The following is a 24,756-nucleotide window of genomic DNA, read 5'->3' as shown; positions in this document are numbered from 1 at the left end:
ATTTTAAAGTGTATAAGGTGAGGAGGTCTTATTGGTATGTTGAGGGATTTTTTTGAGTTTTTAACACATTCAGAAGTTGTCTTGAAAATATCAATGGGGTTGAAAAAAACCAGTCCGATTGCCAGGTTTGAAGGGGAATTGATGTTGGGAGCATGTCACAGCACAAGCAGAACCTATGGAGCCACCGTCCTTCTTCCTTTATTCACCTTATGACATAACTCAGCAAAAGCCGAGTGCTCGACACTCGTCTCACACTCCTCTTCCTCCTACTCCACTCTGCTCTGGCCTTTTGAAATAATCTGTTTACCTCTGTACACTGCCTGGGTACTCCTTGCCCACTATATCCATCTTTTGTTGCTTGATATGGAATGTGAACTCTCATAGTTGCTGGCTGAAAAGCCCCACTTTCGGGAATCATGTGAAAAGCATTTCCTTTAAAATGAAAAATGTGAACAAAACTTTTTTTTTTTTTTTTTTTTTTTTTTTTTTTTAACCATTAAGGCTATAGATAAGAGCATGGAAATACATGAAAGTAACCAGCTTACTGGTGCTGAAGGTGTCTACTTTGAATGGATTAAAAAATCCATCTTCAAATATTTCAAGACACATTTTATAACAGACATTTGACTATTGAAATAAAAGTAAAAATAATGGAATTTTTTTTTCCATCAGGCTCACTTTTCGATCTATAACAATATTCCAGTTAATGACTTGACCTATTATATAGTTCTGTTATATGCTAATAAACTTAATATAGTCCCATTTCAAAAGTGCTTTCCAAGATTATGATGTCAATTATTTTTACTAAAGTCTTCTGATGGTCCTGTGGGGTGGCTTGTGCAAATTCAAGGTATATTGTTATTTGTCCTCTCTAACCCTTTAAAATGCCACGTTTTGAGTGTTCTTACACTGACATGTTGCTTTTGTGTCTTAGCAAACCCTTTCACAATAACACAGTCAAAGGAAAGTAATGCCATGGTTAGCTGTACATTGAGCAAACTAATGGATCTGAAAGAAATCGCAGTGTGGTAAATAATCTTCTGTCTACTATAATTAAGGATGTAGTTGAGAAGAAGAAGATTACTTATCTGCTAGCATGAAAGGAAAAGACCGTGAATGAAAATAAATTATGTGCAGGCCTCTCCAGCAAAGAGGACTGCCCCTTGGTGCTTGCTCTAGGAGATTTATGCATTTCTGCAGATGTTCCTGCATCTGCCCCCTCTCCTGTGCAGAGCAGGCAGCTGCTCCGGCAACAGCTCCTGCTGGGCATGAGTCCCACAGAGCTGACAAGAGAAGGAGGGGAAACCTGCAACCCCACGGCTGCCACGGCTCCATTTCCCCCTATGGCAGGAAAAGGTAATGTCAACGTCATTGTGGCACCAGACTCCTCATGCTGCACCAGCGACCTAACACTTCATTACACAACATTAGGAAATTATTCCCCATTCAGATGTTGCTAGTACTGACACGACATTTCTTTGCCTGACGTGACCTGGTATATACCTGGTATATATATCGTGTCATATTGAACCATGGTAACTAAAAGCTTCTGAAAATTGGGAAATGATTCAATAGCAAGTGCTGTTTAACTACAACATGAACTATCCTCCTCCTCCCTGCCCTGCCTTTTAGAAGTGTTTACAGGATGTTTATTCCCCAGACCCCTGCTTGCAGCACACATTAGGCTTGACAGCAAAACCAGCAGGTAGATAGAGAATAATTTCACCTGGGGATGATTTCACATGAGATTATTTGCAGGGAATATAGCATGATGTATTTTGGAGAGTAGTGAATGACCCATCTGCTTGTGTGCAAGCCAAAGAGACTGTGTAAATACAGTTCCAAGACCAAATGCAAACAAACATTGCATCTTACCTCCTCTTTATTTGTGTGTTTCCTCCCATCTGCAAAGATAATGTCCTGATGACCTCCAGTGAGAGACAGTGCTAGAGAGGAAAAAAGTTGGAAATTTTGTAACAGAAGAACTGAATTCCATGAAACATGAAATAATTCCTACCCACAGGGGTTCAGTGACCAGTATGTGACTGGCTAATTCCGTAAATGTGAGCATCTTATGAAGTTGTCGCTGTACATTTGATGGTAGATACTCTTACTATCTATACAAACCCTTATTCTTTAGAATCCCAACAGTGACTAACATTGAACTCCAGAGGTTAATAGTGTGAGAAAAAGGTGGGAGAGAAGATGTATAATTTTATGTTTTCTTACGTGTTTGAAAGGAAAGAGCTTTCAGTTTTATTGAATGTTTTATCTCTCTTACATTAGAAAAGTTTATATGATCTCAGAGTTTACCTCCTGGTAAGTAATATACAGCACTTAGTATGTTATTTACTGGGTTTTTTTTTTATCATTTCTGCACAAGTTAAACCATCTTATTATTTTATATCTATCCACATGTAAAACTAAAATTATCTAAAGGTTTTTCTTTTTTACAGTTTGCATCTTTGCCCAGTATATCCCTTTATTAGTGTTACACATTGTATGAAATAACCAAAATTGAAGACATAATTACAGGTGAGGCCATACCATTGAGAAGATTTGTTGATACTGTAACCTCTCCAGTAGTAAAAAGTCCAGCAGAAAAATATCCTACTATTTTGCTTGCCTTTCATTCTACCATTATGGCCAGATATAATATTATACATTCCACTACACAACTCAAAAAATCTGAGAATGGATTAAAATAGATATGTTTACTTCTACCAGCAACTGTAATGCTTTTAAGAGGTACTTTCTGGTTAAAAGGTGCGGACTTGCAGATCTTTTTGTTCTTTTGCAATCATAGCATCACCTAAGCTGATAAGCACCCTGACTCTTCACAGACCTTACGAGTAGAAATATTGGCTCATAATCATTCTGAAAGCTCCTGTGCACTCCAGAGGCCAAACTATGTTAGTCTGCATTGGTATGATACTGCTTCACAGGAGAACCTGAAGAAATGTGGTAATTTGAATGGCTAGGAGTTCAGATGGAGGCTTTCATTGAATCTACTTTATCCGGACAATCCAGCTGTGTACACTGTAAGTTGTGACTGTGAACCAATCTGGGAAACAAACATCCTCTTTAATTACAAAGGATAAATTCCAGCTCAGTTTTCTCAACATTGCCTTTTCCTTTTCTTCTTACAGGTTTTGAGATGTCCTACAGAGTGCCCCCCTTCATCATTGCTTTCTGGAAAAGCAGTGCAACACTAAGAAAAATGAGGCACAAATCCCTTTTCTGCCTCTAACTTCTCCCATTAGTTTGGCCAAGTTGGCCAAAATTTGGATCTCATTTCTTATTTAAGGCTGTGCCAATATTTTTTTCTATTTTATGGAGTCCCATAAGCTCCACACATATTGAGGCACGCACACACACATACATCTATCTCTGTATCTCTGTATCTCTGTATCTATATACCTAGTACCAGGTCCTCTGGTCATGCAGAAGCTACACAAATAGCCCACAGTTTCCCAGGAAGGTGAGTTCTTATTTTATTTGAAGTACCAAACTAAACTTTTTTGCTGTTATTTTTCCTCTCAGTCTAATTTATAATTTTGTTTACTTTCTTGATATGACCACTGACATCTGAGAAGAGACTGCTGACTTTAAATATATTTCTCTTTGGCAGAGTCATCCCCGTAATTTGTGCTGACCATATGAATATCTAGGCAGTTATTACAGCAAGGGAAGGTTTTATTTTTTCAAAGGAGGGAAAAAAGCTCTCTAATGGTGTTGGGTGAAAATATGGAATCTCCTTGAACAACTCAGTTAGAAAAAATTTTGAGTTCAAGTGAAAAATGCTTATTTTCAGTTACTCCAATGTAGATTTGAAATTACTCTATTGAAGTCAGTGAATTTATTTTTGTGTTACCTTGGGCTAAATGTTCAGAATTTAGCCACACTGTACCAGTATGCATTTTTCCGTACTAAAAAGGCAGAATATCATAACTTGCTTTTTAATGGTGAAGAAGGAGGCATTAGCACTGTATTTGAAGTGAAAGTTTTAGCTCCTGTGTCACACAATTGCCAGGGAAATGTCATATATAATCACAGGACTGCAACCTGCCTACCTCAGACAGTAATTACTTTTCTTACGGTAGTTTGCCTGTGGTGTATTACATTTAAAAGAAGGCCTTTTCCATATACATTTGGAAATATATATATATAATATACATATACATACATATATGCATGTATATATTTTGGCAATGGGCAAAAGCAGTGTAGGAAATATACCGCTTAAATGGCATCCCTCTAGTAAGGCCAAGAATGAGAATGAAGACAAGTCTAAGCACATTGAAAAAAACCTCACCCAACCCTGCAAATCATGAGACTTTCAGTGGATGAGTGAATTAGCCTAAAGTCAGCCCAGTTACTGTGTCTCTAGTGTTGATTCTAATTCCTTCTGGATATTTTTATTCATTTCCTTGAGCTTCCCTCAGGCTGATTTCTGACTTTTTAAGCTAATCTTTAGGTTTGGGGTTGTTTGTTTTGGAAACTTCAGGATATTTGTAGTTTTCATGTAGCAGATATCATGGCTTAATGGCCTAAGCCCACAGTTCTCTATTTCACACTAAATGAAGGAAAAACAAAAATCTATTAACCACTTTTTTTATAATAATTTATAAATTATATGGATTATATTTTGGAGTAAAAACAGAAAGGCTTTGAAAATCAAAGCTAAGGAAGCAACCTCCGTGTATTCATAATGACTCATAAATCAACTGATTGGTTTGGGTTTGGATTTTTCTTACTGTTGTTAAAATGTTCAAAGACAACATACGTAAAATAACACAGTATTCCATTTCAAATCTGGTGATTTCTACAGATCACTGGATATTGCAAATAAATTTGATGTAACTCTAAATGTCCATTGCAGTGTGAATACAAAATTATTAGCCTAGTGAGTAAGATTATTCAGACTTGGAGTTTCCTCTAAAATCACTACAAACAGAAGGGAGCGTAAAAGAAAATATCCTGAAATCTGTGCTTAATAGACAGGAAAAACAAGAGAGGAAGGGGGAAAGAATGAAGGATAGAGTTGATGGTAGATTAAAAACCCTATTGTCCTAACAGTCAACTTTGAAAAAGTTCAAAGAAACATAAAGCTTTTATAAAGAGAGTTTTAAAGAGAAAGGGAATAAAACCGATCATTCTAAAATTGCTAGCATATTCACTTGTGGCTCTATTACTCCAGCAAGACACCCACAGCTTCTCTTCATGCCAAATGGAGTAGCATACATGCATCAGCAGCCTGACAAGAGAAACTAACAACATTTTATGTAGGGAGCTATATTTGACTCAGCTATATCACTCAGTACAGTCTCCTGTAATTCTGTAAAACTACAGTTGTGGTTTTTCAAAATCACCATTACCAAACCTATTTTCTCCATTCGTGCATACTCATCCTGTCCAGGAAAGTACTAAAAATATGTGCAGAGACTGTGGGTCCCTTTTTCCTACTTCTAAATTTAGCATCATTCTACCAACAGAATCCCATAGTTTTGGTCTTGTCCTGAAATTCAGACTTACATGAATTTAATGTTACTATTAATGGGTGACATCTATAAGGTCCATAGTAGCAAGACCTTGCATAAATTTAAAATATGTCAATAAAATTGAATCCATGCTAATGAAGCAATAATTTAATAACATTTCCAGGTTCTCTTAATGGGCAGAAGACGAAGTATAACTTCAGTCATGACTGCGTATCGCTATTGCAACATTATTTCATCTTATTCCTTTAAACAAATTTGAGCTACTTGAATCAAGATGAGATTGCATCAGAAATGGGATGGAAGGAGCAGCAGCAGCTATTTTTCTGCAGCATAATCTCTTACAATATTTTCTTCTTGATAACTTTGGGGTGGGTTCTTTTTGTGACGATGCACACAGTTTAAACTCTCACCTTGAAGTTAATTTTATACTGCAGTAGGCAGAGCAGCCATTATGTAGGAGCAGAATGACATTCAGATAAAATGGTTTCACATGTGAAGGCCTGCCTTCCTGAGATGGTGAGGGAAGATGGCTCAGCAGGAGGATACCCCTCTATGACCTGCAGAAATGCAAATGCATCTCACTAAACAGCCACAAGTTACTTAAGTCTAGAGTTAAAAATGGTCAGAAATAGCAGGACCCAAAGCTCTGGGTATTAGGAACTTGGACTAAAAGTTGAATGCCTCAGAAGTATGAACCAAATAAGCCAATGCACTGAGCAGGGATGTGCTCTGATTTGCAACAAGAAATACTGATGACAGAGCTGAGCCTAAAATCCCATTGCTGTCCTGAGCTCAGTGTCCTTAGCTGAGGCTGAAAGCACGGTACCTATGTCGCCTGGAAGGAAGCCCAGAGTCATCTTGTAAAGGTAGCTGCCCATTGCTGTGATTCCAGGTAGGGCTTTCTCCTTTTAAAACCTAGATGGATGATGAGGTACTTCTAACCCATACACAATGTAAGTTGCTGAAGAAAAGAACCATTTCTAGACCCACTCTAAGGAGATGTGAACTCCTCCCGCCTTGTGCCAGGGTGTGCCTGTCCAGAGGGACAGCCTCCAGGTCTCCTATTTCAACATGCCAGGGGACCAGAAGGGGGGAGAACATGGTTTTCTTAGTTTAGTATCTCGGGCTGTTGGCTGGTAGAAAGGAACTCTGGTTCTATGTCTTGCTCCCATAAATCTTATTCTTTATACTGTAAATAGTTATCAGATATACATGGAAATAACTCTGATTAAGTGTTATCAGACATAACAGGGAAGACTACAACCATGAGAGAAAAAATAAACCCCAAACCAAAAGATGTCATTTTGAGATTCTTAGAATCTTCACGAACACTTGCGTACCGAAAGGTAAGTCTATTACTTCTGCACGAATGGGCTAACTGATACCCAAGCACATTCTGCGGCACAGAATAAACTGGACAAAATTGTGAGCAATTCAGATTTGAACGAACAGTCTTTTTTTCCCTCCTCTCAACTTTTTTGAGAGAACGGGGAGTATTTAGAGGAGAGAAACAAGGCTGTGGTGGCTCTAGTTTTTCACCTGGCATTTCTCAGGTGAGAGATAGATGCTGGGAATTAATGAGAACTCCCATGCCACTTTAGATCTAGTAATTCTTGGATTATCAGGTCCAAAGAAACCTATCAAACCAGCTTTGACATGTATACAAATGCACTCCAGTAGCAGGGTGTGCATTAAAGCCTTATTTGCAGTATTGAAGCATTGACTGTAGAAGCTGTGAATGGGATGTTCTTGGCATTTGTGATGGGCAGAGTAGAAACCAGTATTTATATACAGGTGCCTCCTGACTGTGTTCCCTACTCACAGCCTTTACATAGTTTACAGCTTTTACTGGTATAGGAGCGGAGCAGTACTACGCTGGGTTGCTGCCAAGCTGAGGATGCTATTAAAACTGCATTTTAAGGTTTAGATTTTGTGTGCTCTTTTACACAACTTTAGATTTTGGCTGAAATGTTGTAATGCCAGGGAAATGTCTAAAAATAATACCTTATAATTCCAACACATAAATCTTACATAATGCTGCCTTTCAACTGAGACAGGTACATTTGCAATGGGAAAAATGAAGCCTTTGGTGCTTCTGGCTACAGCAGAGATTCAAATGGCGAGGAAAAAAGTCTTGTTCTTCCCTGTAGAGTGTTGTTCATTATTACTGACAGTATTCATATCTATTACTACTGGCACCTCAAGACCTGATGCGAACCATGGCACAAACACAGAGTACAAGAATCTACACAAAATCATGGCACACAGGACTGAGTAAGATGGCAGCAAATTTGTTAGGACTGCAATCTTTTTTCTCTAGGCTTGAGTAACAGTTGGTCTAAGTGAGTAATGGGCACAAGCTGGGACAGCGGTAGGAAAGTATGAAAATAGGTGCTAAATTGAAAAGGCTGAAAGAAGCTGGCAGGATCCATCCATATTAGGACAGGATCAACAGAGATTTTGTATATCTGAGCTATAAGTAATCAGTGCAAAGCATTGTGCAAGTGGCAGGCTCAAGTTTGGAACTCAGAATTTCCGTTTTCTCATCTTTCTGTTCATACCTTACATTAATTTCTCTGAAATTTAAAATATGATTGCAGGGAATTACAAGTTAACTAATGATCATTAGACCCAAAGTAAATAAGTTTTGCCTGTAAGAAGCACAAAAATAAACCAAGTATATCTCTGAATATACAAGATATTTCAAAACAGAGCTATTACTGAAGTGTCTTTAGACTTTAAGCAGAAACATTTTTCCTGTTTAATTTAGGTGAGGTGTGAGTTTTTATTCTTCTGGATCCACTTTTTTGCATCCATAATGTTTTAGTTTGGTAAATAAATAGCATATAATTGCCATAGCTATGGCTCAATCTTTGCAATTTAAGGATCAGAACGTGCAAATTCTATCTTGAAATTATTGGACATTTTAATCTTCTCATCTAAGGCCTTCAGTATATGATTGTACAGGTGCGTACTGACTTTCTAACAAAGTCCAAAATACAAATCCCTCTCAATAAAATGCTTTTTATTCAGCAAGGAAGTAAAACTACTAATTAAATCAATTTTTTTTTCACCATCATTAGGTGGGAGAGGAGAGAATACCGGGCAAGAATAAAACACCTGCTTATTACATTGTAAGGTATTTTCATATCCCCCAGTTGAGCATGTTATGAATAATGGCTTTTGATATATTTCTCCAGCCTTATTCAAGGAAAAATTGTTGTCTTCATCAGCAGAGGCAAAAGAAATCTTTCTCTCTTTTTCCTTTTGCCCAGATCTCATATTTCTGTGGTTGCTATAGAAAGCTATTACTGGAACTCATATTTAATAAGTTTCTTCTCCATCACCAAATAACTCTCTCAATACCCTTCTTAGGTGCTTGGTTTAGATATTGTTCTCTATGATCTCTTTTTCTTTTTCTAACCTGTAAAAGGGTCAAAGTTTTCTTTTCTTTCCAGACACTTTATAAGTTAAAAATTTCTGAATTTAATGCAATTCCTCCATTGTCAAGCAACACCCATCAATATATACAGCAAACCACTCTTGTTTTGCTTTTGCTCTGTTGTGAAGACAGCATTTCAGGTGAGTGCTGAATAGTTCATGGTTTCTGCTTTAGGTGATGAGGACCAGTTTTGGTTGCCTGGCATGTTCAGATGGGCTGATTTATGCAGGGTGGCAAGTCTTCAAATCTTTTTTCCATAATAGCAGGGATGTTGCTACCTTCTGCTGGGCCAGCAGGAGCTGGACTGAGAATGGGAAGTGGGGTGGGAAGGAAGAGTTTAGAAAAAAACAAGAAAGAAAAAAGCTGCTAAAGCACAGAACTAATGTTTATCCCATTTTCAGCCAAAACAGCCACGGTAGCAGCCTTGCATCTGAAAAGCAGCTATAACTTGGGTGACAGGAAAAGGGTGAACTTTAAAGTCTTGAGAGCAGCTCCAGCAAAACACGCAGCACCCGTTTGTACGGGTGACTGGTAAAGATGGAGTTTTGCCTAGGGCAGCAGAGCCCCTCCAGTCTGACCGTGCAAAGGGATTATTCATGAAAGCTGCTTTTCAGTCAGTGTCAGGTATGTGCAGCAGATGATGCATAACTTCATGATGCATCATTTATGCTATTGTCCTATGAGGGTTATGAATTCCAAAATGTAAAAAGTACTGTATGGCACACATCTACTTTTTTCCACTCCCTTTAGTAAAATACAGGAATAAAGATGTATTAAAAGCAGAAATGTTAGCTTAATTATGCCCTATCACAGGAGTTTTATATATCAAACAAAAAAAGATTCATACTTTTAATTATGCACAGTGAAATGCAATAGTAAACTCAAAGACTTTTTTCTAATCTTAATGCTTAAATGTTAAGCTAGATATAAAAAGGATGCATAAATAAATGATACATTGTTGATTACTTTGAAAGCTTATTTGAAATTTCGGTACTGTGTTGCTGACAGTGAGTGTCCTGAATTGGTCTAAGGGATGCAACTTAATGTAGAAAACACCACGACAGTATGATAGCGAGATGCGGGTTGGGATGGGATTCAAAGTATTGAAGTGATTCTGTGCACGTGAAAATAAAGCCATTACATAATCTGTTGCAAGTTTGTGAGATTTCTAACACAGAACTGCGAGGGAGAAAGTAACTCAAAATTCAGCCATTAAATCTGGCCTGGACTTGAAGAATGCACACAAAAAGTGTATGACCTTGATTTCCCTGTGTTGAGTATTTCAGCGTAGCATAAAACTATGTTTAGCTAGCTCCCCACTCCCTGCCTTCCTTTCTACCAAACATTGCATTTGTACAGATGCATGCTCACACTTCACCATATGTGCATTTATTCTACAGCATGTTTTAAGGTGCCTGAAATTGGTATAGCAAGTGGCAGAGCACGGGTTTAATGGTCTGACTTCAAAATTACACCTATTCACATATTGTGCATTTACCTACTTCAAAAAGGGAGCTAACAACCTTATTCAGTGCTTTTCTTCAGGTTGTCATCATGTCTTCTTCAATCTGTCCTGGTGTTCCTGCTCAGGTGCTGGCATTTATAGGCTTCTGGCAAGCTCTACAAATCCTCCCAGCAGGATGAGCATTGTCTTCAACAGCTGAGGGCAATGCAGACAGGCAGCACAGCCCTTCTTTCTGCAGCCTGTGGATGGGTCAAGCATTACTGAGAGTTAACACACCAAGAAGTGTAATGAGAAGCTGGCATCTGAGTCTCTGTTTGCTTTACAACTTTCTGCTGTTTGATTAGAAAATCAGGTTTAGTCACTTCCCTTGGGAAACCGTCACTCTCCTCCAAGGAAACTGCTGTGCTCTGGAACTCTATGTGAATATTGGCTTATAATGCCCTTCTGGGGATACAGGTGGAAAAGGCTTTTGTGCATTGCATGGAAAAGCCAGAGGAACATAGCATCACAGCCCTTCCCCTCCACAGCTACTTTACAGAGCCATGCAGGCACTGAAATCGGCTGTTCTTTGAAAAAGCTTGGACAAATGGAGAATATTTGATCCAGCAATGCATGCTTTTCACTGGTTCCCCTCCCAGAGGAACTGGTAAATGAATGGGGCAACCAAAGGCAATGCCTGACAATTTTAGCGCAAAGCCAGCATCCAGTGGAAGAGCAGGATCTTGCCCTGTAGGCATTGCCCTACCCACATTCCCCCTTGAATGACCTTATTGCTGGCAGTCCAGCTCCATCTGTGCTACAGCCTTAGCGGGTTGCGTGTTTCCTATCAGCACTCTGCAAAACTAGGAAGGCAGTTTTACTTGTCTTGAATTGCCATAATTAAGATGCTTTTTGCAACTGATGCCTCTCTGCGTGCCGAACACAGATCACGTTTCCTGGATTGTCCCTCCACTTCTTCCCATGCCACCCATCACCCACCTCTGCTTCCGCTGGCTGCCTTCTTCACTGCGCAGGGAAGGGCAACATATGCTCTATAATCAGGAGCATCTCCCCTCCAGAATTTGGGATGGATTGGTGGCCAGCTGCAGTATGACAGGCAACAGAGAGAATGCAGCTCGTGAGTAGGACCTAAGGGTAGGGAGAGCAATGCATGCCAAAACCTCCAAGGTCTAGGTGTGCTCCTGGTGGATTTTGATGCTGGGCCAGACCTGCTGCCCCAGCTCCTTGGCTGCTCTGTGTGCTCACTCCTCCAGGGAAAAACGTAACGGGGCTGCATCCTTAAGAAACTCAGATGAGCCCCCAAACTGGGGGTTTCACCTTGTGCTGCCTGCCTCCTTGGAGAGGAGCATACGCTTCTTCCTGAGGTGGTAATGAGGAACGTGGGTCCCAGGAAGTGGGATCACAGTGCTGAATGCCAGGGCTGACATCCCACAGCCCTGGGAAGGAGGCCAGTGCGTCTCTCAAATCTGAATTTAAGGCTTTAGGCTGCCAGGATTTTGTTAAATAGATCTCATTCTCTATGCACCGGACCAGATCTTGCACTTTGAACATATCACTCAAGCTGCTGACAACAGAGTTCAGCAAACTGAACCTGCAGGATCAAACTCTGCCTGGTATGTAAGGTCTGAGCTCAGGCAGCAGGTAGGGCTTTAAAGGAAGGAAATCTCATATTTATTCATGATTTAATTAAGAGGGATCAGGCTTTTCAGCCTGTTTTGAATATACATGAAAACAAATATATAGATAAGGCTATCGTCCCTCCTATCAGCCCTATGCTTCTGAAGAAAACGTAGCTGTTCCAAATATTCTGGATAGAGTGATTCAATCCATCACTGGGGTCAGACCCCTCTTTTCCCATATAGGGATTTAGAGCATGGTACTACAGGTTAGAATCCTGAACACTAAACAAAAGACACATGAAAAGCAAGAATCCCTCACTGAATTTTGTTCAAGCCTTGTTTGAACACAAACCTCCCTGTTGTCTGGATTTTATTCATTAAAATAAAGCACACAAAATAACTCTCACCTACTATTATTAATCATAAGGATTTGCTCAGGAAAACAAATATACTTGGGATTTCAGAACAAATCAATTCAGAGAAAGCGAATATTTTGGCTGCCATGGCAGCCCAGAAGAGGGTAAAAACAAACACCTTTGCTGCTGCTAGTTTGCAGCTGACTCCGCAATGGACTGTTGGTGATGTGTGATGCTATTTTTAAACAGCAGTTGTTTAATCACTTCTGTTCCCCTGGGCTGAGACTAAAAATGATGCCTCCAGAGCACTTTGTCTACAAGCAGGTAGAAATAATTTGATCACATCCTTTATGGCTGCAGAGGAGATAAAGCTGTATGAAGTATTGGCAACACATTTCACAAAGAATCTAAATATTGAGCAGAAGTGAGAGTGTGTTGATCATGACATCTAAGTGGCGTAATGTCACCAAGTGATCTGCCATGAAACATATCATCATCTCCAACAGAAAAGTGAATAACTTGCTTAAAACTGTATAGTCTTTTCTGGCTTGCTTTTTTTTGCTGCAGAGTTAACTCTTGGGGCTCATGTACCCACTTGACATGAAAGGCATAGATTATTCTGAATGTACATATGTAATTGTGTAAGCATTTCAAGTGTCAGTATTTCAGAAATTATTGGACTTGCTGTTGGCTTGTAATAGTTGACAGCTCTGTTGTGAGCTTTTACTAAGGTAAGCAGAATTAAATACAGATGGACTAGCCAGCAAGACAGTGTGACAGTGTCTCACCAACAAGATCTGAACCACAGCCTCCTCACAATTCTTTACAAAGAGCGGCCATACCCCTCTATATCTAGACTTCTACAGCATACCTGCATCTGACTTGTAATGCAGAAACAATTCCTATTATTAATGTTAGAAGCAGTGACTCTTGCAGAAAAGCATTCATTTCAGCAAACTGGAGATATTTCCTCGGTTGAACTGTAATGTAACTCTGTGTAAATCAGCAGCATTATGCAAGCGAGAAACTTGACCTAATAGATAGAGCAAACACTTAAACCTCCAGCACACAGAGTAATAGCCTGGCTTCACAGATGTCAATGGGAATTTTACTATTGACTTCCATAGGGCCAGGATCTCACCCATATCTGCATAGATGATTAATAGCTCCCCTGCCTTTCAATATCCTCTCTGGCTAACAATAAATTATCTCTGCCAGTGATTACTTTTAAGATGTAGCTCATAAAAATGCTTGTGAAAAGCAAATAGTTTTGCCTTTGGGACAGACTATATTAAAGTAAGTGTTGGATATTTTGAAATCTTCCCCAGATGGATTGCCATAGGGCACTACAAGATCTTCCTGCCTTCATTTCAAATAATCTCAACCACTTGTCCTGCTACAGTGGTATCCTGGTAGATTTCTTCAGAAAGAATTAAGCTTTCTATCAAAGTGCATTTAATATGAGTGTTTGTTAAATTGTTTTGCCTCCTTCCTTGTTCATGGGTTTGCAGAGATACTTTTGTTTACTTTCAGAAAACACATAAGTACAGCCCCTGGTGTCTGTTATTTTTGGTTTTGTTGGGTTTTTTTGTGGGTTTGGTTTTGGGTTTTTTTGCATACACATGCACCCCTACAAAACAGTGCTCAGTAAAAGTTGATGGGGGGGAATATGTTCTTGTAATTGTATTTTCTTTGTCTTAAAGTATTGCTCAAGTGCCAGTTTCAGGATGTACCTTGCTAGAAAAAAATAGCCTTACTGATAAAGAAGTAAATAAACTCTGATTTTGAAAACTGCAGGACCCCTTCATTCAATAATCTTCCTGTGGCTCAACAACTATTTAACACCTTTTTTTGCTCAGATAAGTGACTCCCATTCCTGCACCACCCTTCTTTTTTTTTTTTTTTTTTTTTTTCAAGTGACTCCCATTCCTGCATCCCATTTCCTTTTTTCTTGGTTTGAATAAGCTTTTAAGATCAGCTGGAGAAGGCTTCCACGAGGACCAGTATTCCCAATTGGTCCCGCTGCCAGCGAGTTTCTCTTCTGTTCATTTCTTGGGTTACCCTTTCTGTCTTTTCTTGCTCCCTGAATCATGTACTCACTCTTCTTCAATCTCCTGCATTCTTATTCAGAGGAAGGGCATGGGGTTACTGGTTTACACAAGGCTTCTGCATGCATTAAGGTAGACAAAGTGTAAACCACAATGTAAGTGATGTCTCCTTGGCTTGTCTGTGATATTGCAGAAACATTCAGACTCCCAAGGGACCCCAGTAGTGACTTCCACTTTCTCCACTGAGAAAATAATAACAGTTTACTGCTACCTTTTGTTTCTGATCTGTTAGTTAGCTATCCATGGAAGAACTTCCTCTTTCATCCTGTTGCGATTTTTGTTTAAGACTTCTTTGTCAGGAATCCTTGAAAGCTCTTTGAAAATGAATACACAGATGTTGAACCATCCCTCTTACATGGAGAAGAGCAGCACCGCCCTGTTATTCAACATGTGGGGAGAAAAGTTGTCACATTGTCATCAAGGAAAAAGGGCTGGAGAACAACGGGTCCATATTCATATCCTCATGATTAGACGTGAAGTCTAATTTATCCTCATGAACGTGAAGTCTCAGTATCTCAGGCCAGGTTACTCACAACCACAGACATACACAAGTGTTTTGGTATCACTTGCCCTCTTTTTTGCTGTTTCAGTATTGAACAAAAATTTTTAAGCCCTTGAAGTTATTTTGCACGTGCAACTGGCATTGGATACTACCTAATACTGAATGTCCTTTTATTTCTGTATGAGTGCACAGCCTGCTGCTGCTTTCTCTTTAGACATGCATGTAGCACACAGCCATGAAAGAGCTTCTCAGGTTATTGAAGTGAGTACCCATATGAACCAGGATCACTGGAGCAAGGGATCAGTTTATCATAATAAACCTCTTCCATCTCTCTACTCTTCTTCTTTTCCTCCACTGCCGCTGCCTGTATCCTCATCCCAGGTAAAGCACATGGCAGAATTTGTACTACCCAGAGGAGGAGGACGCCTGTCCTTGAGAGGAGGAAGGGAGAGGGGAAGAGGAGCAAATCAGCATTTTGAATTAGAATCACATTTTTTCAAGAGGAATCTACCTAAAGCCTCAAGCAGTGATTGTAAAACTATAGTCAGTTAAGACTTACCTAGCAACTTGCTTAAGGAAACTTCTTCCAGATCTACTTGATGTACGCTGCAGAGCTTGGGAAGACAAAGAGGCTTCTGAGTGTCCCACTAGATCAGCCATGTCCAAATGAGCGAAAGTCCTCCCTGCAAGAGAAGGTTGACAACAAATGAGCAGGATGTCAAACAGAGGAGAGTCAAAGTCATTCTATGGGAAGAGTCACTCTGCAGTTTTAGGATAGGAATTAAATGTAATGTACAGAGCCATGCCACTCTCTCATTTCTGCACTTGCATAGAGAGCAGATCTACCTGCTTCTGCTATAAAGAGGAAGTTATATAAAGATGAATGTGATCTTTGTTTAGAAGTTGAATTTGAATTTTCAATACTTCGTTGTTCCACTCAGTATCATTCACGGTATTTTCTCATTTCTACCTCTCCTTCTCCTCCATGTAGCAATTTCTGAGTTTCATTGTTATTCTGTCTACTGACATGAAAGAGTAAATGCTGTGATTCCCTAACAGCATTAGCCAATAAGCCTGGGGGAATTAACCCCTCTGAAGTTTTCTGTTCCATTGTGAAGCATGTTGTAACATGTTTCACAATGACTGCACCTCTTGAATGTTTTTTTTTAATATCACAGTTGATTTTTTTTCCCCAGTACTTTCCTTTGCCCCTTCTGCCACCTTCCTTCTCCGTGATCCATAAGTGCATTTATGCAGACATAAGATGCTCCAAAGGTAGGGAGGTATTTGACAAGGAGGTATTTGACACCCCAAGGTTATATGGCTATGAAGTGCAATGTTTACCATAAACTAGCAGATAAAAGGACAATATATTTTCATGTCCTGCCAAAGATAAGTGGAAGACAGTTATAGAAAGAGAGAATATTAACATAACTTTAAAATTCCTACTTTTTAACTATACATCACAATTAACACTTTTTTCTTGTCCAATATATTTTATGAATTTATGTCAATTCTCTTATTTTGAGAACTCTATCATTTCAAGTTACAATATCCTTTTGTGATTTCTATTGCTCTAAACCTTTGTTAACCCCGATGGAAAAGTAACTCCTGCTTTTTTGAATATGTTATATCTACAAGGCAAGAAAATTTACTGATTTAAATGGCCACATTTAGGTAAGTTATATTTAGAATTAACTGAAGCCTTAACCCTATTAAACACACACAGCTCAAAAAAAGATAATGTGAATTGTGATTGGCATTAGAGTTACGTCAACCACTGTAATTCTTCCTTTGTGAGCTCTGTCTTTATTGGGAGGAGCTGCTTGTTTTTAGGGTTTTAGGCTCCTTTTCCCCAAAATCGAAAGCTTTTCGGTTTTATGCCAGGTTGAAAAAAATTATTTGAGCAGTAGCCTATAGGGGGCACTCAAGTACTGCAAACAGATCCTACTCTTTCCAAACTAGTCAGATTATGCTGCGATGGAATGGGGCAGACCCTGGGGCACATTTTCACATTACCTTTTATATAGAGAACAAAAGTGAGTAAAATAAACTAAAACATTTTTTGTCGCAGCCGTACTATTCCCCGATGAAAGACAAAGTGATATTAAGAGGTGCATTTAAATGACATTCAGAGCCTGATTATGCTAAAAGCGTAAAAGCATTGTGTAGACTGTGGAGCTTGTCTGCATTTTTTTAAAATTCTACACAAGGTACCTTGTACATTATGTTTCAGTGGTAGATACAATTATTATTTGCCTAATGAGTTTTGGGGATTGTTTTAAACTTTAAAGACATTCACATGTTGCTCTTGATTTTATGGAGTGAAACAATTATTTATTGAATTTTTTTTTTTTGCCATAAAAGAAATTTTTCCTACTGTTGTAGTCATGGCTGTTTGCCATAGTGGTCATTTGGACTGCTACTGTAAAGCCTTTATCTGATGGCAAAAACCTTGTACCAGATGTTCCTTTATTTGATCTGTTTTATGATTAATCAGATTTAGCCCCAAACCAGAATGAAAATCCTGCTATGGCACCTGGCTGCCATCACACAATAATTTGCTTTGAAGTGGGGGGGAAGGCTCATTTAATCTTTAAAATGCTGTGATGTAGACCCATAAGTTTTGATTCTGATAGATTTTAGAGGAAATACTATAAAAGTGAATATAATAGCTGTTGGCAGGATAATTTTCTAAACATCTAAAACTGGTAAATACTACTAATTTCTCCTAATGGAAATGTTAAAAGAAGTTTGGATAGTAAACAGTTATGCACACAAACTCTCGTGCCTGGCCAGGCAGCACTGATGCAATAGGGCTGGGACAGAGGTTGGTACTATCCACCAGTAGCCATAGGGCTAAACCTTTTCTAAGTAATAAAATTCAGCTTCTCTGTAGAATAAAAAGTTGTGCCAGAAGGAAAGTGTTCATACAGGTTTCTTTAGTAATGCATGTGTCCAACATTTATCAAGAAGGGGAAATTTCATGAGGTTCTAACACTGAAGAATCAAGCAATATGAAGGTATCTTTGCAATGGGAAGGCAGCATTTCCCTTAGTTATAATATAACCCCACATGAGGAAATGTGAAGTGGTATCACTACTTTGCTCAAAACTGAGATATTTTTTGCATGTGATGCTAATATACAACAGATAAGAACACCTTTACTTTTTTAATAACAAATACATTTATTATAATTGATTTTATTGTTGTAAGGAAAAGTGATTTATGTATTTCCAGGCCATGTTAGATTACCACAAGCTTCCTAGGTTTGTCAGTATAGGCACACCTACTTGTATGGTATAGCACCTATTTCTTCAGGAGATGCTGCATGACTGTGAATACATGATGGATGTATGTCACAATGGGATCCATTTACAACACTTATGAAGTGGCATGAATCCTCTCTGACTTCAGTACTGCCAGATATAAGTCTTTTAAAAATACCTGTTTTTAAAAAATATTACTCCTCATTTCTGCACTTCTGGCAAATGGCAAATATACGCTTCTTGAGAGCAGTAAAATATGGAAACCTAATAGTAGATTGTGGAAATGGATAATGACTTCTATCGAATGAGATTATGCATTATGTATTATTATTATTATTTTAATCATTTGCTATCACTGAAGAAAGATCCCACTAGGTTATTCCTGATGCTGTGTTTAGGAAATAAAAGAGGTAGATAAAGCTGTACACTTTACTTCACAACACTTATATGATGAAATTGAAAATGTCATCAATTAGTTGCATTGAGATCTAATAAAAAAAAAGATGAGTTCTCTCCTTAGGCAATTTTCCTGTAGATTCCTGAATAGGTGATGCATGAATGTTCTAAATTATGGAATTAATCCACGGTTACTAATAGTAGGAGTGGTTACCTCTGCAACTCCTTGGTAGTACTGCAGAAGTACTTAGGTGTCCAAATCTCCAATCATTTCAGTAACTGGACCTTCAGGACTAATGATGTAGAATAAATTAGTATTTAACTTTAAGGATGTGCTCGTGGGTGTTTGTGAGATGAACTCAAGGTGTCCACCGTCTTGGAAAATCACATTTTATTAAACAAAGGTAATTTTATCAGAGCTACAAGTATATTTATTTTGGGATAAACTGGAGAAAGAAGTACTTTGAACAGGTTAATATGCCACATGGTCTGGACCCAAATTTTACCATGGGAGTTTGAAGCAGATTTAACCAGGTATTTTTCTCTCTTGCAAACTTCTCATACCTTTTTTCAACATTGCCCATAAATGTTACTTTTTTTTTGGACAAGGAGTTTCTACTCCACTTACTGGAAATAAATTTGATCACTCCCTGTACATTGGTGCGGCACCTCTGAGTACAGCGGGACACCAGGTAAGGAAGCTGGCCTGTGTAATATAAGCAACTGAATTTATTGGGTAATAAAATAATCTGAAAGTTTCTTTTGAAAGTGATTCTTCTTTTTTTTTCCTCAAAATTGTCCTTTAAACAGACTTCAGAGGTGATGAGTTCTTTTCTGTTCTAATAACCTTTATGAGCCTATTTTTATGAGAAACAAACCTTGCAATCAGCATTAAGATCTCCCATTTATGTCTTCGCTAAAGCGTATCCAGTTAACTGCAAAATGTCACTTGTCCCGAGCAGATGTCCGGGTACCATAAGCTGGCATTTAGCTGCCTTGTCTTTAGCAGACTCGCATCAGTTCATTGTGCTTCACCTGAACTGGTGTACAGTCCAGTGCCACCTCTCAAGCATTTGCAAGCAAAATGATATAACAAAATTTCTTTACAATAGTCAGAAGGTGGAGATTCGGAACAGATCACGATCATGGTTTCCATGTTTAGGACTCCGGGTTTTTCATCTCCCATTTATTATAGCACTTGTGAGGCAAGTCTTCACACTGATCCATTTTCATGTGTTTTTTTAATTCCTCCCAATTTATGTATTAAAGCCATGCCAAAACATCTTGAATGCCAGACAGCAATTTCCAGCCATGGCACTTGGTATGCAAATATACACATTACAGCTCACACATGAAGAACTTTTCCAGCAGCTGTTGAAGATGCATATTTAGAAAGTCTTTAATAATGAAACCACTGTTGCACTGCAGTAATGAAAAATTCCTTTAGGGACGTTTCCTCCATGAGGGACAGCTTGTAATGCAAACCCCTGAATTCAGATAGGGTGGGTTTTTTTCTTTTTTTAATCTTTGGTCTTTCTTCCCTTCTCACTCCTCTCAAATACTTTCTTCCTTCTTTCTGCTCCTGTGTTAGCTGCTGCCTGGCAACTTTTCTCTATCTGGTGGGACAGGGCAGGGCACCCGACCGCCTTCAGACTGGCTGCCAGCTCCATCCCCTAGCAACCCAGCTGGGCACCCGTGATGTTCTCCAAAGGGCCGCACACATCGCCAGCAACCTTCCTACCTACCGCCCCGCATCTGCAGCACCCCTTAAGTCACCCCCTGTCACACTGGGCAGTTGGGGAACCATTGACGCAGCCGTCCCTACCTACCAACACACCTACTCGAAGGCCATGGCTGATATACAATAAATAAGTAGTGGCGTAGCCAAATTTCCAGTGCTGCAATCGAGGTAGTTTCATAGTGAATAACGTCAGAATTACCTTTGGCTAATAATTAATATCCCTGTGTTGTTTTATACCAGCCAGTACAAATGATTGGTTCTACTTTGTTTAATTTATCTCAATAAGAGATTCCATAATATTCTATAGCTTGATGAATTAATTTATTTAACTTGTCAGTGTTAATAACTCTGATTAGGAGGAAGAAGTTATAAAACACCGCAGAAGCAAACAGATCCCTAACAGCAGTTTTAACTTGGGAGTTTTCTGTTCAGCAAGTACTTCACTCTAGCCTCCTATATAATTAACATTTTTTGGCTGTAACAAGGAAAAGACATTTCTACATGCTCAATTCCTTTTTGTCTCGTCCTCTCGACCTGCTCTCAGTTCAACTCCCCGGTGCTTCTGGTATGGTTCTTTCAAATGGGAGTGGCTGGAGATTTCCATAAATATTTGACAAACCTATCTGGTTCCTGATCTCTGTACCTGACACTAGTCCTGCCTGTCTCGAAGTTCACCCACCATGCAGAAATCTGAATGAAGTTGCATGCATACAAACAACAGCAGGGAGGCTGGAAGCGCAGGAACTGTATCCAGCTAAAATTTCCATTTCCTTTATTTTTTCTGAGGTCTGAGGTATATGGAAACCATGTTATACAGCAGGTGATCGCTTAAAGCGTTTGGATTATAATATACGTATAGATACCGGCTTGGATTCTGCCTCTGGTCACTTCAGCAAACATTTGTAGGTTTATTCATAGCAGATATACCTTAAAATTTTAACACAGCCCTTGTTGCTGCCCTTTTTTTTTTTTTGGGTGGAAAGCAGATATAAGAAAGCTGGTTATTCCTATGTGCTTTTACTGTATTGTTGAAGTTGTTCCATCCCATCATATAGAGTTATCCCATCATCCCATCACTTCATAGCGAGTGATGTTTAATGGAAATGAAGCCAAGGAGAATGATTTATTAAAGGTCAACTACTATTTGTTCAACAGCCTGTATTTTAAAACCAGGCTTCTGTGATAATTATTGCCCCATAGCGCTATTTTAAAGCAAGCTACATTTTCAGGCAGCAATTTGTCAAATGATTACTTACAGGTAATTGTATTTTTAGTCGCAACTCTGACAGCATAGTCTGTATTGACACGTTATGTCCTGTAAACAAGAAGGCCATTGACTTTTATTATGAATATTATTTTAATATTTTAATACGTTTATGTGCATATGTGATCTGCAGTATTGAAAGCAAGATCAATTAATTCTTCAAAGACTCTCATAAATGTTAATGTTTAAAATGGGCAGTAAATTGCAGCATATCATTAAAGGAAATTATTCAAGAGTAGTGAGGACTGTTGTTAAATAAGTATGGAATAAGACCCAAAAGGAACAAATTAGAAATAAAACATCAGCTGGTTGAAAAGGATTTTAGTTGAGGTGTTTTTGTGAGATAGCACGAAAGGGCAGCATGCCAATTAACAGATGATGTTTGGGGGGAAAGCACGACGACTTGTAACCTTGCAGACCTTGAGAGTTTTGCAGAAGATGCAGGAACTCGAGATGAAGGAAGACTATTCTTTAAGATGGTTCCGTATCCCAAGAATACAGGAACGGCATGTTCAGTTGCAAGTATGTGTTTCTTTATATCATGTGACAGTCCTGGCATGTGGGAAATGTCAATGATTTAAGCAGGAGTTCCTCACAACTCGGAATTCCCTGGTTTTCCTTCACACATTTTCTCATTTGGCTGTAGCATCTACATATTTTCATATTTGAAATGTAAAAGGTTACTCAAATAAAATCATAATTAATGCCTATGAGCTATATAGGTGGCTCTGGTAGTTTACAGAAGGATGCAAAGCAATCTCATCGGTAAATGCAGTAGAGTAATGTTTCAGTGTGACATTCAGCATGACTTCATTGTGCTTATAAAAACAACTGATTTCCAAGACCATGAGCACTGCCAGATTTTTTCACCTTAATTCAAATCTGCCCGTTTCTGTATTAGCAAAGGTTTTCTATACTGGGATCTATAATTCTGCTCAGTTATGGCTGTATAAATACTAATTGACTGTAGAGGAATTACACAGGCTTTAAAGACAGTAGATAAATGCAGAGCCTGATCCAACTGGATTTCCCCCCTCAGCTGTAAATGGTTTGCAGTAACAAAGCAACCAGCAAGCCCCCGTGAGTCCCTGCCAGGCCCTGACCTCACAGGAGTCCCCAGGGCTTTTCAGTTCTTGGGCAACTTTATCACAGCATCCTTCTTCCATTGCAACAGAGATATTTAAATATGTCCTATCTCTCCTAGGTTGTGCATTATTCTGTCCTTCAGCATCGCCTGGTCTTTCTGCCCCTGGAAGCCTCTTGGCTGTACGGCTTTGTATAAAAGGTGTTTAGGTTCTCTGATGGGGCACATAAACATGAAGTGAAGGGAAATATAAACATGAAGTTTAAAGAACTGAGGCTTTACCCTTGAAATGTAAAGGTCCCCACAGTCAATTTTAGCACTTTGCTGTCTTTGGAGAAAACTAAGATACGAGGCTGATGTAAAAGCTTTATCACCTTTCATCTCTTAAAGAGCCTGTCTGTTTATTTGTTTTAAAAAAGTTAAAGTGCAATAAGCAAACCATATTTGTGCTACATGTCAAATTTCAAGGTGATCCACTTCTGGAAAGGAAAAGTTACAACTGAGCTGCCCAAAGCAGGGAACAAATCCAAACCGTGAGCTTGCTGCCTGCTTAGACACTTCCAGAAGCACCATTAACCAAAGTCAAGTTTGCCAGAGCTGCTCTGGACATCAACTTTTTGTTTGTGGCTGCCAGAAGCAGTAGGGAGCCTTCTCACGGCCCTTCCACCCCCACCACCTACTGAGGTACGAGGGTTTCCTGGGCCTTTCTTACCTTTGTTTCTTTTTGCTGACTCACCCACGGTGCCACCCCAACCTTTCTGAGGTTTGCCTCCGTGAATTTTTAAAAAAATACCTCAAATCTTTAGAAAACAAAAAAAAAGGCGGGAGAGGCGAGGAGGAGGCGCGCTGCCCGCCGGCGCGGGCCGGCCACGGCTGGTGGCTCCCGCGTCCCCCGCGCGGGCGGACCGGCTTCGCGCCTGGCGCTCCGCAGGCGCGGGGCGGGGGCGGGGCGAGGCGGCGGCGGCGCGGCGCGGGGCGGGGCGGGGCGGGGGCGGCCGGAGGCGGAGCGCGGCGCTGTGCCGGCCGCCGGCGCCCCGCGCTGCCCGCTTGCTGCGTGAGGCGAGCCCAGCCGCGCTCCGCGTTGAAAAGTGACGGCGGGGCGGCGGCTCCCGCAGAGGCTTCGTGCGCGCATCGCGGCGCTGCCGCTCTGTGTGCGCGGCCAGCCGGCAGGCAGGCTCGCTCTTCCCTTCGTTCCTGCATTCCTTCCTTCCGCGGCGCGGTCGCCGCGATGTCCGCGCTTCTCCTGGCCCTGGCGACGCTGTGGGGATTACCGCCTGTCGCCGAGGCGCTGGCAGCGGGAGCCCGCGGAGGTAAGGCGCGTCCGCGGCGGGGCGCGGAGCGGGGTGCCGGGGCTCGCCCGTGCGTGCCGGCCGCTGAACTTTCCGCCGGTGCCGGCTTCTCTCCGAGAAGTTTTTCCCGGCGGCGCTTTGCGCGCTTCCCTGCCCCTCCGCGCTGCGCGGGGCGGCCGCGGAGCGCTCGCTGCAAACTTGGGCGCCGGCAGCGCCGTGCTGGCTCTCGGTGGCGGGAGAGCGGGGCGAGCCCTTCCGCGGCCGGAGCTTACGGGGCGCGGAGCGCGGAGCGACGTGCTCTCCTTGATCCCCCGGCTCCAGCCCACCGGCACCGAGTCGCCGCTCCGCGGGCGGAACGCGGGGCGGGCGGAACGACGGGGGCCCAGCCCGCCCCGGCGGCGGAGCAGCCCCTGCTGCCCGGCGGCGGGGCCGCCTCCCTCGGAGCGGTGCGGCCGGGGCTGCCCGGGGCTGGCGGCGGTGTGCCGCAGAGACGGCCGCTGCCCTCCCGCTTCCCCGAGTACTGCAAAAGTTCCTTCGTTTAATTGTGCTGAGTTGCCGCCTGAAGGTGGCTTTAGGTGCCGGGTGGCGGCTGAGCTCGGCAGAGGCGGCGGGGGAGAAGGAGCTCAGGACCCCTTCTGGAGGTGTGGGAGGCTCAGAAGTTTCAGCTCCTTTCTGCTCAGAAGTCTCTGAGCTCAGAGGCTGGCAGCCCTCCGGCTGTAG

At 40.8% G+C, this 24,756-nt stretch overlaps 1 protein-coding gene across 1 annotated transcript in view; it reads right to left on the bottom strand.

Moving 5' to 3' along the window:
- The window catches only part of LOC308068521 (uncharacterized protein), a gene marked incomplete at its 5' end in the record, with an annotated part of 49,272 nt that overhangs the window by 19,116 nt on the left and 5,400 nt on the right, over window positions 1-24,756 (bottom strand). The window contains one exon of the mRNA XM_080399307.1: window positions 1,876-24,756. Coding sequence (XP_080255433.1) covers window positions 23,542-24,756 — 1,215 coding nt within the window. The 3' untranslated portion in view covers window positions 1,876-23,541. The remainder of the gene's footprint in view (window positions 1-1,875) is intronic.

This window comes from Falco punctatus (genome assembly GCF_963210335.1).
Source record: "Falco punctatus genome assembly, chromosome: 8".
Lineage (NCBI taxonomy): Eukaryota > Metazoa > Chordata > Aves > Falconiformes > Falconidae > Falco > Falco punctatus.
Note: the sequence above shows the minus strand (reverse complement) of the source record. Positions and strands in the feature narration are given on the sequence as shown.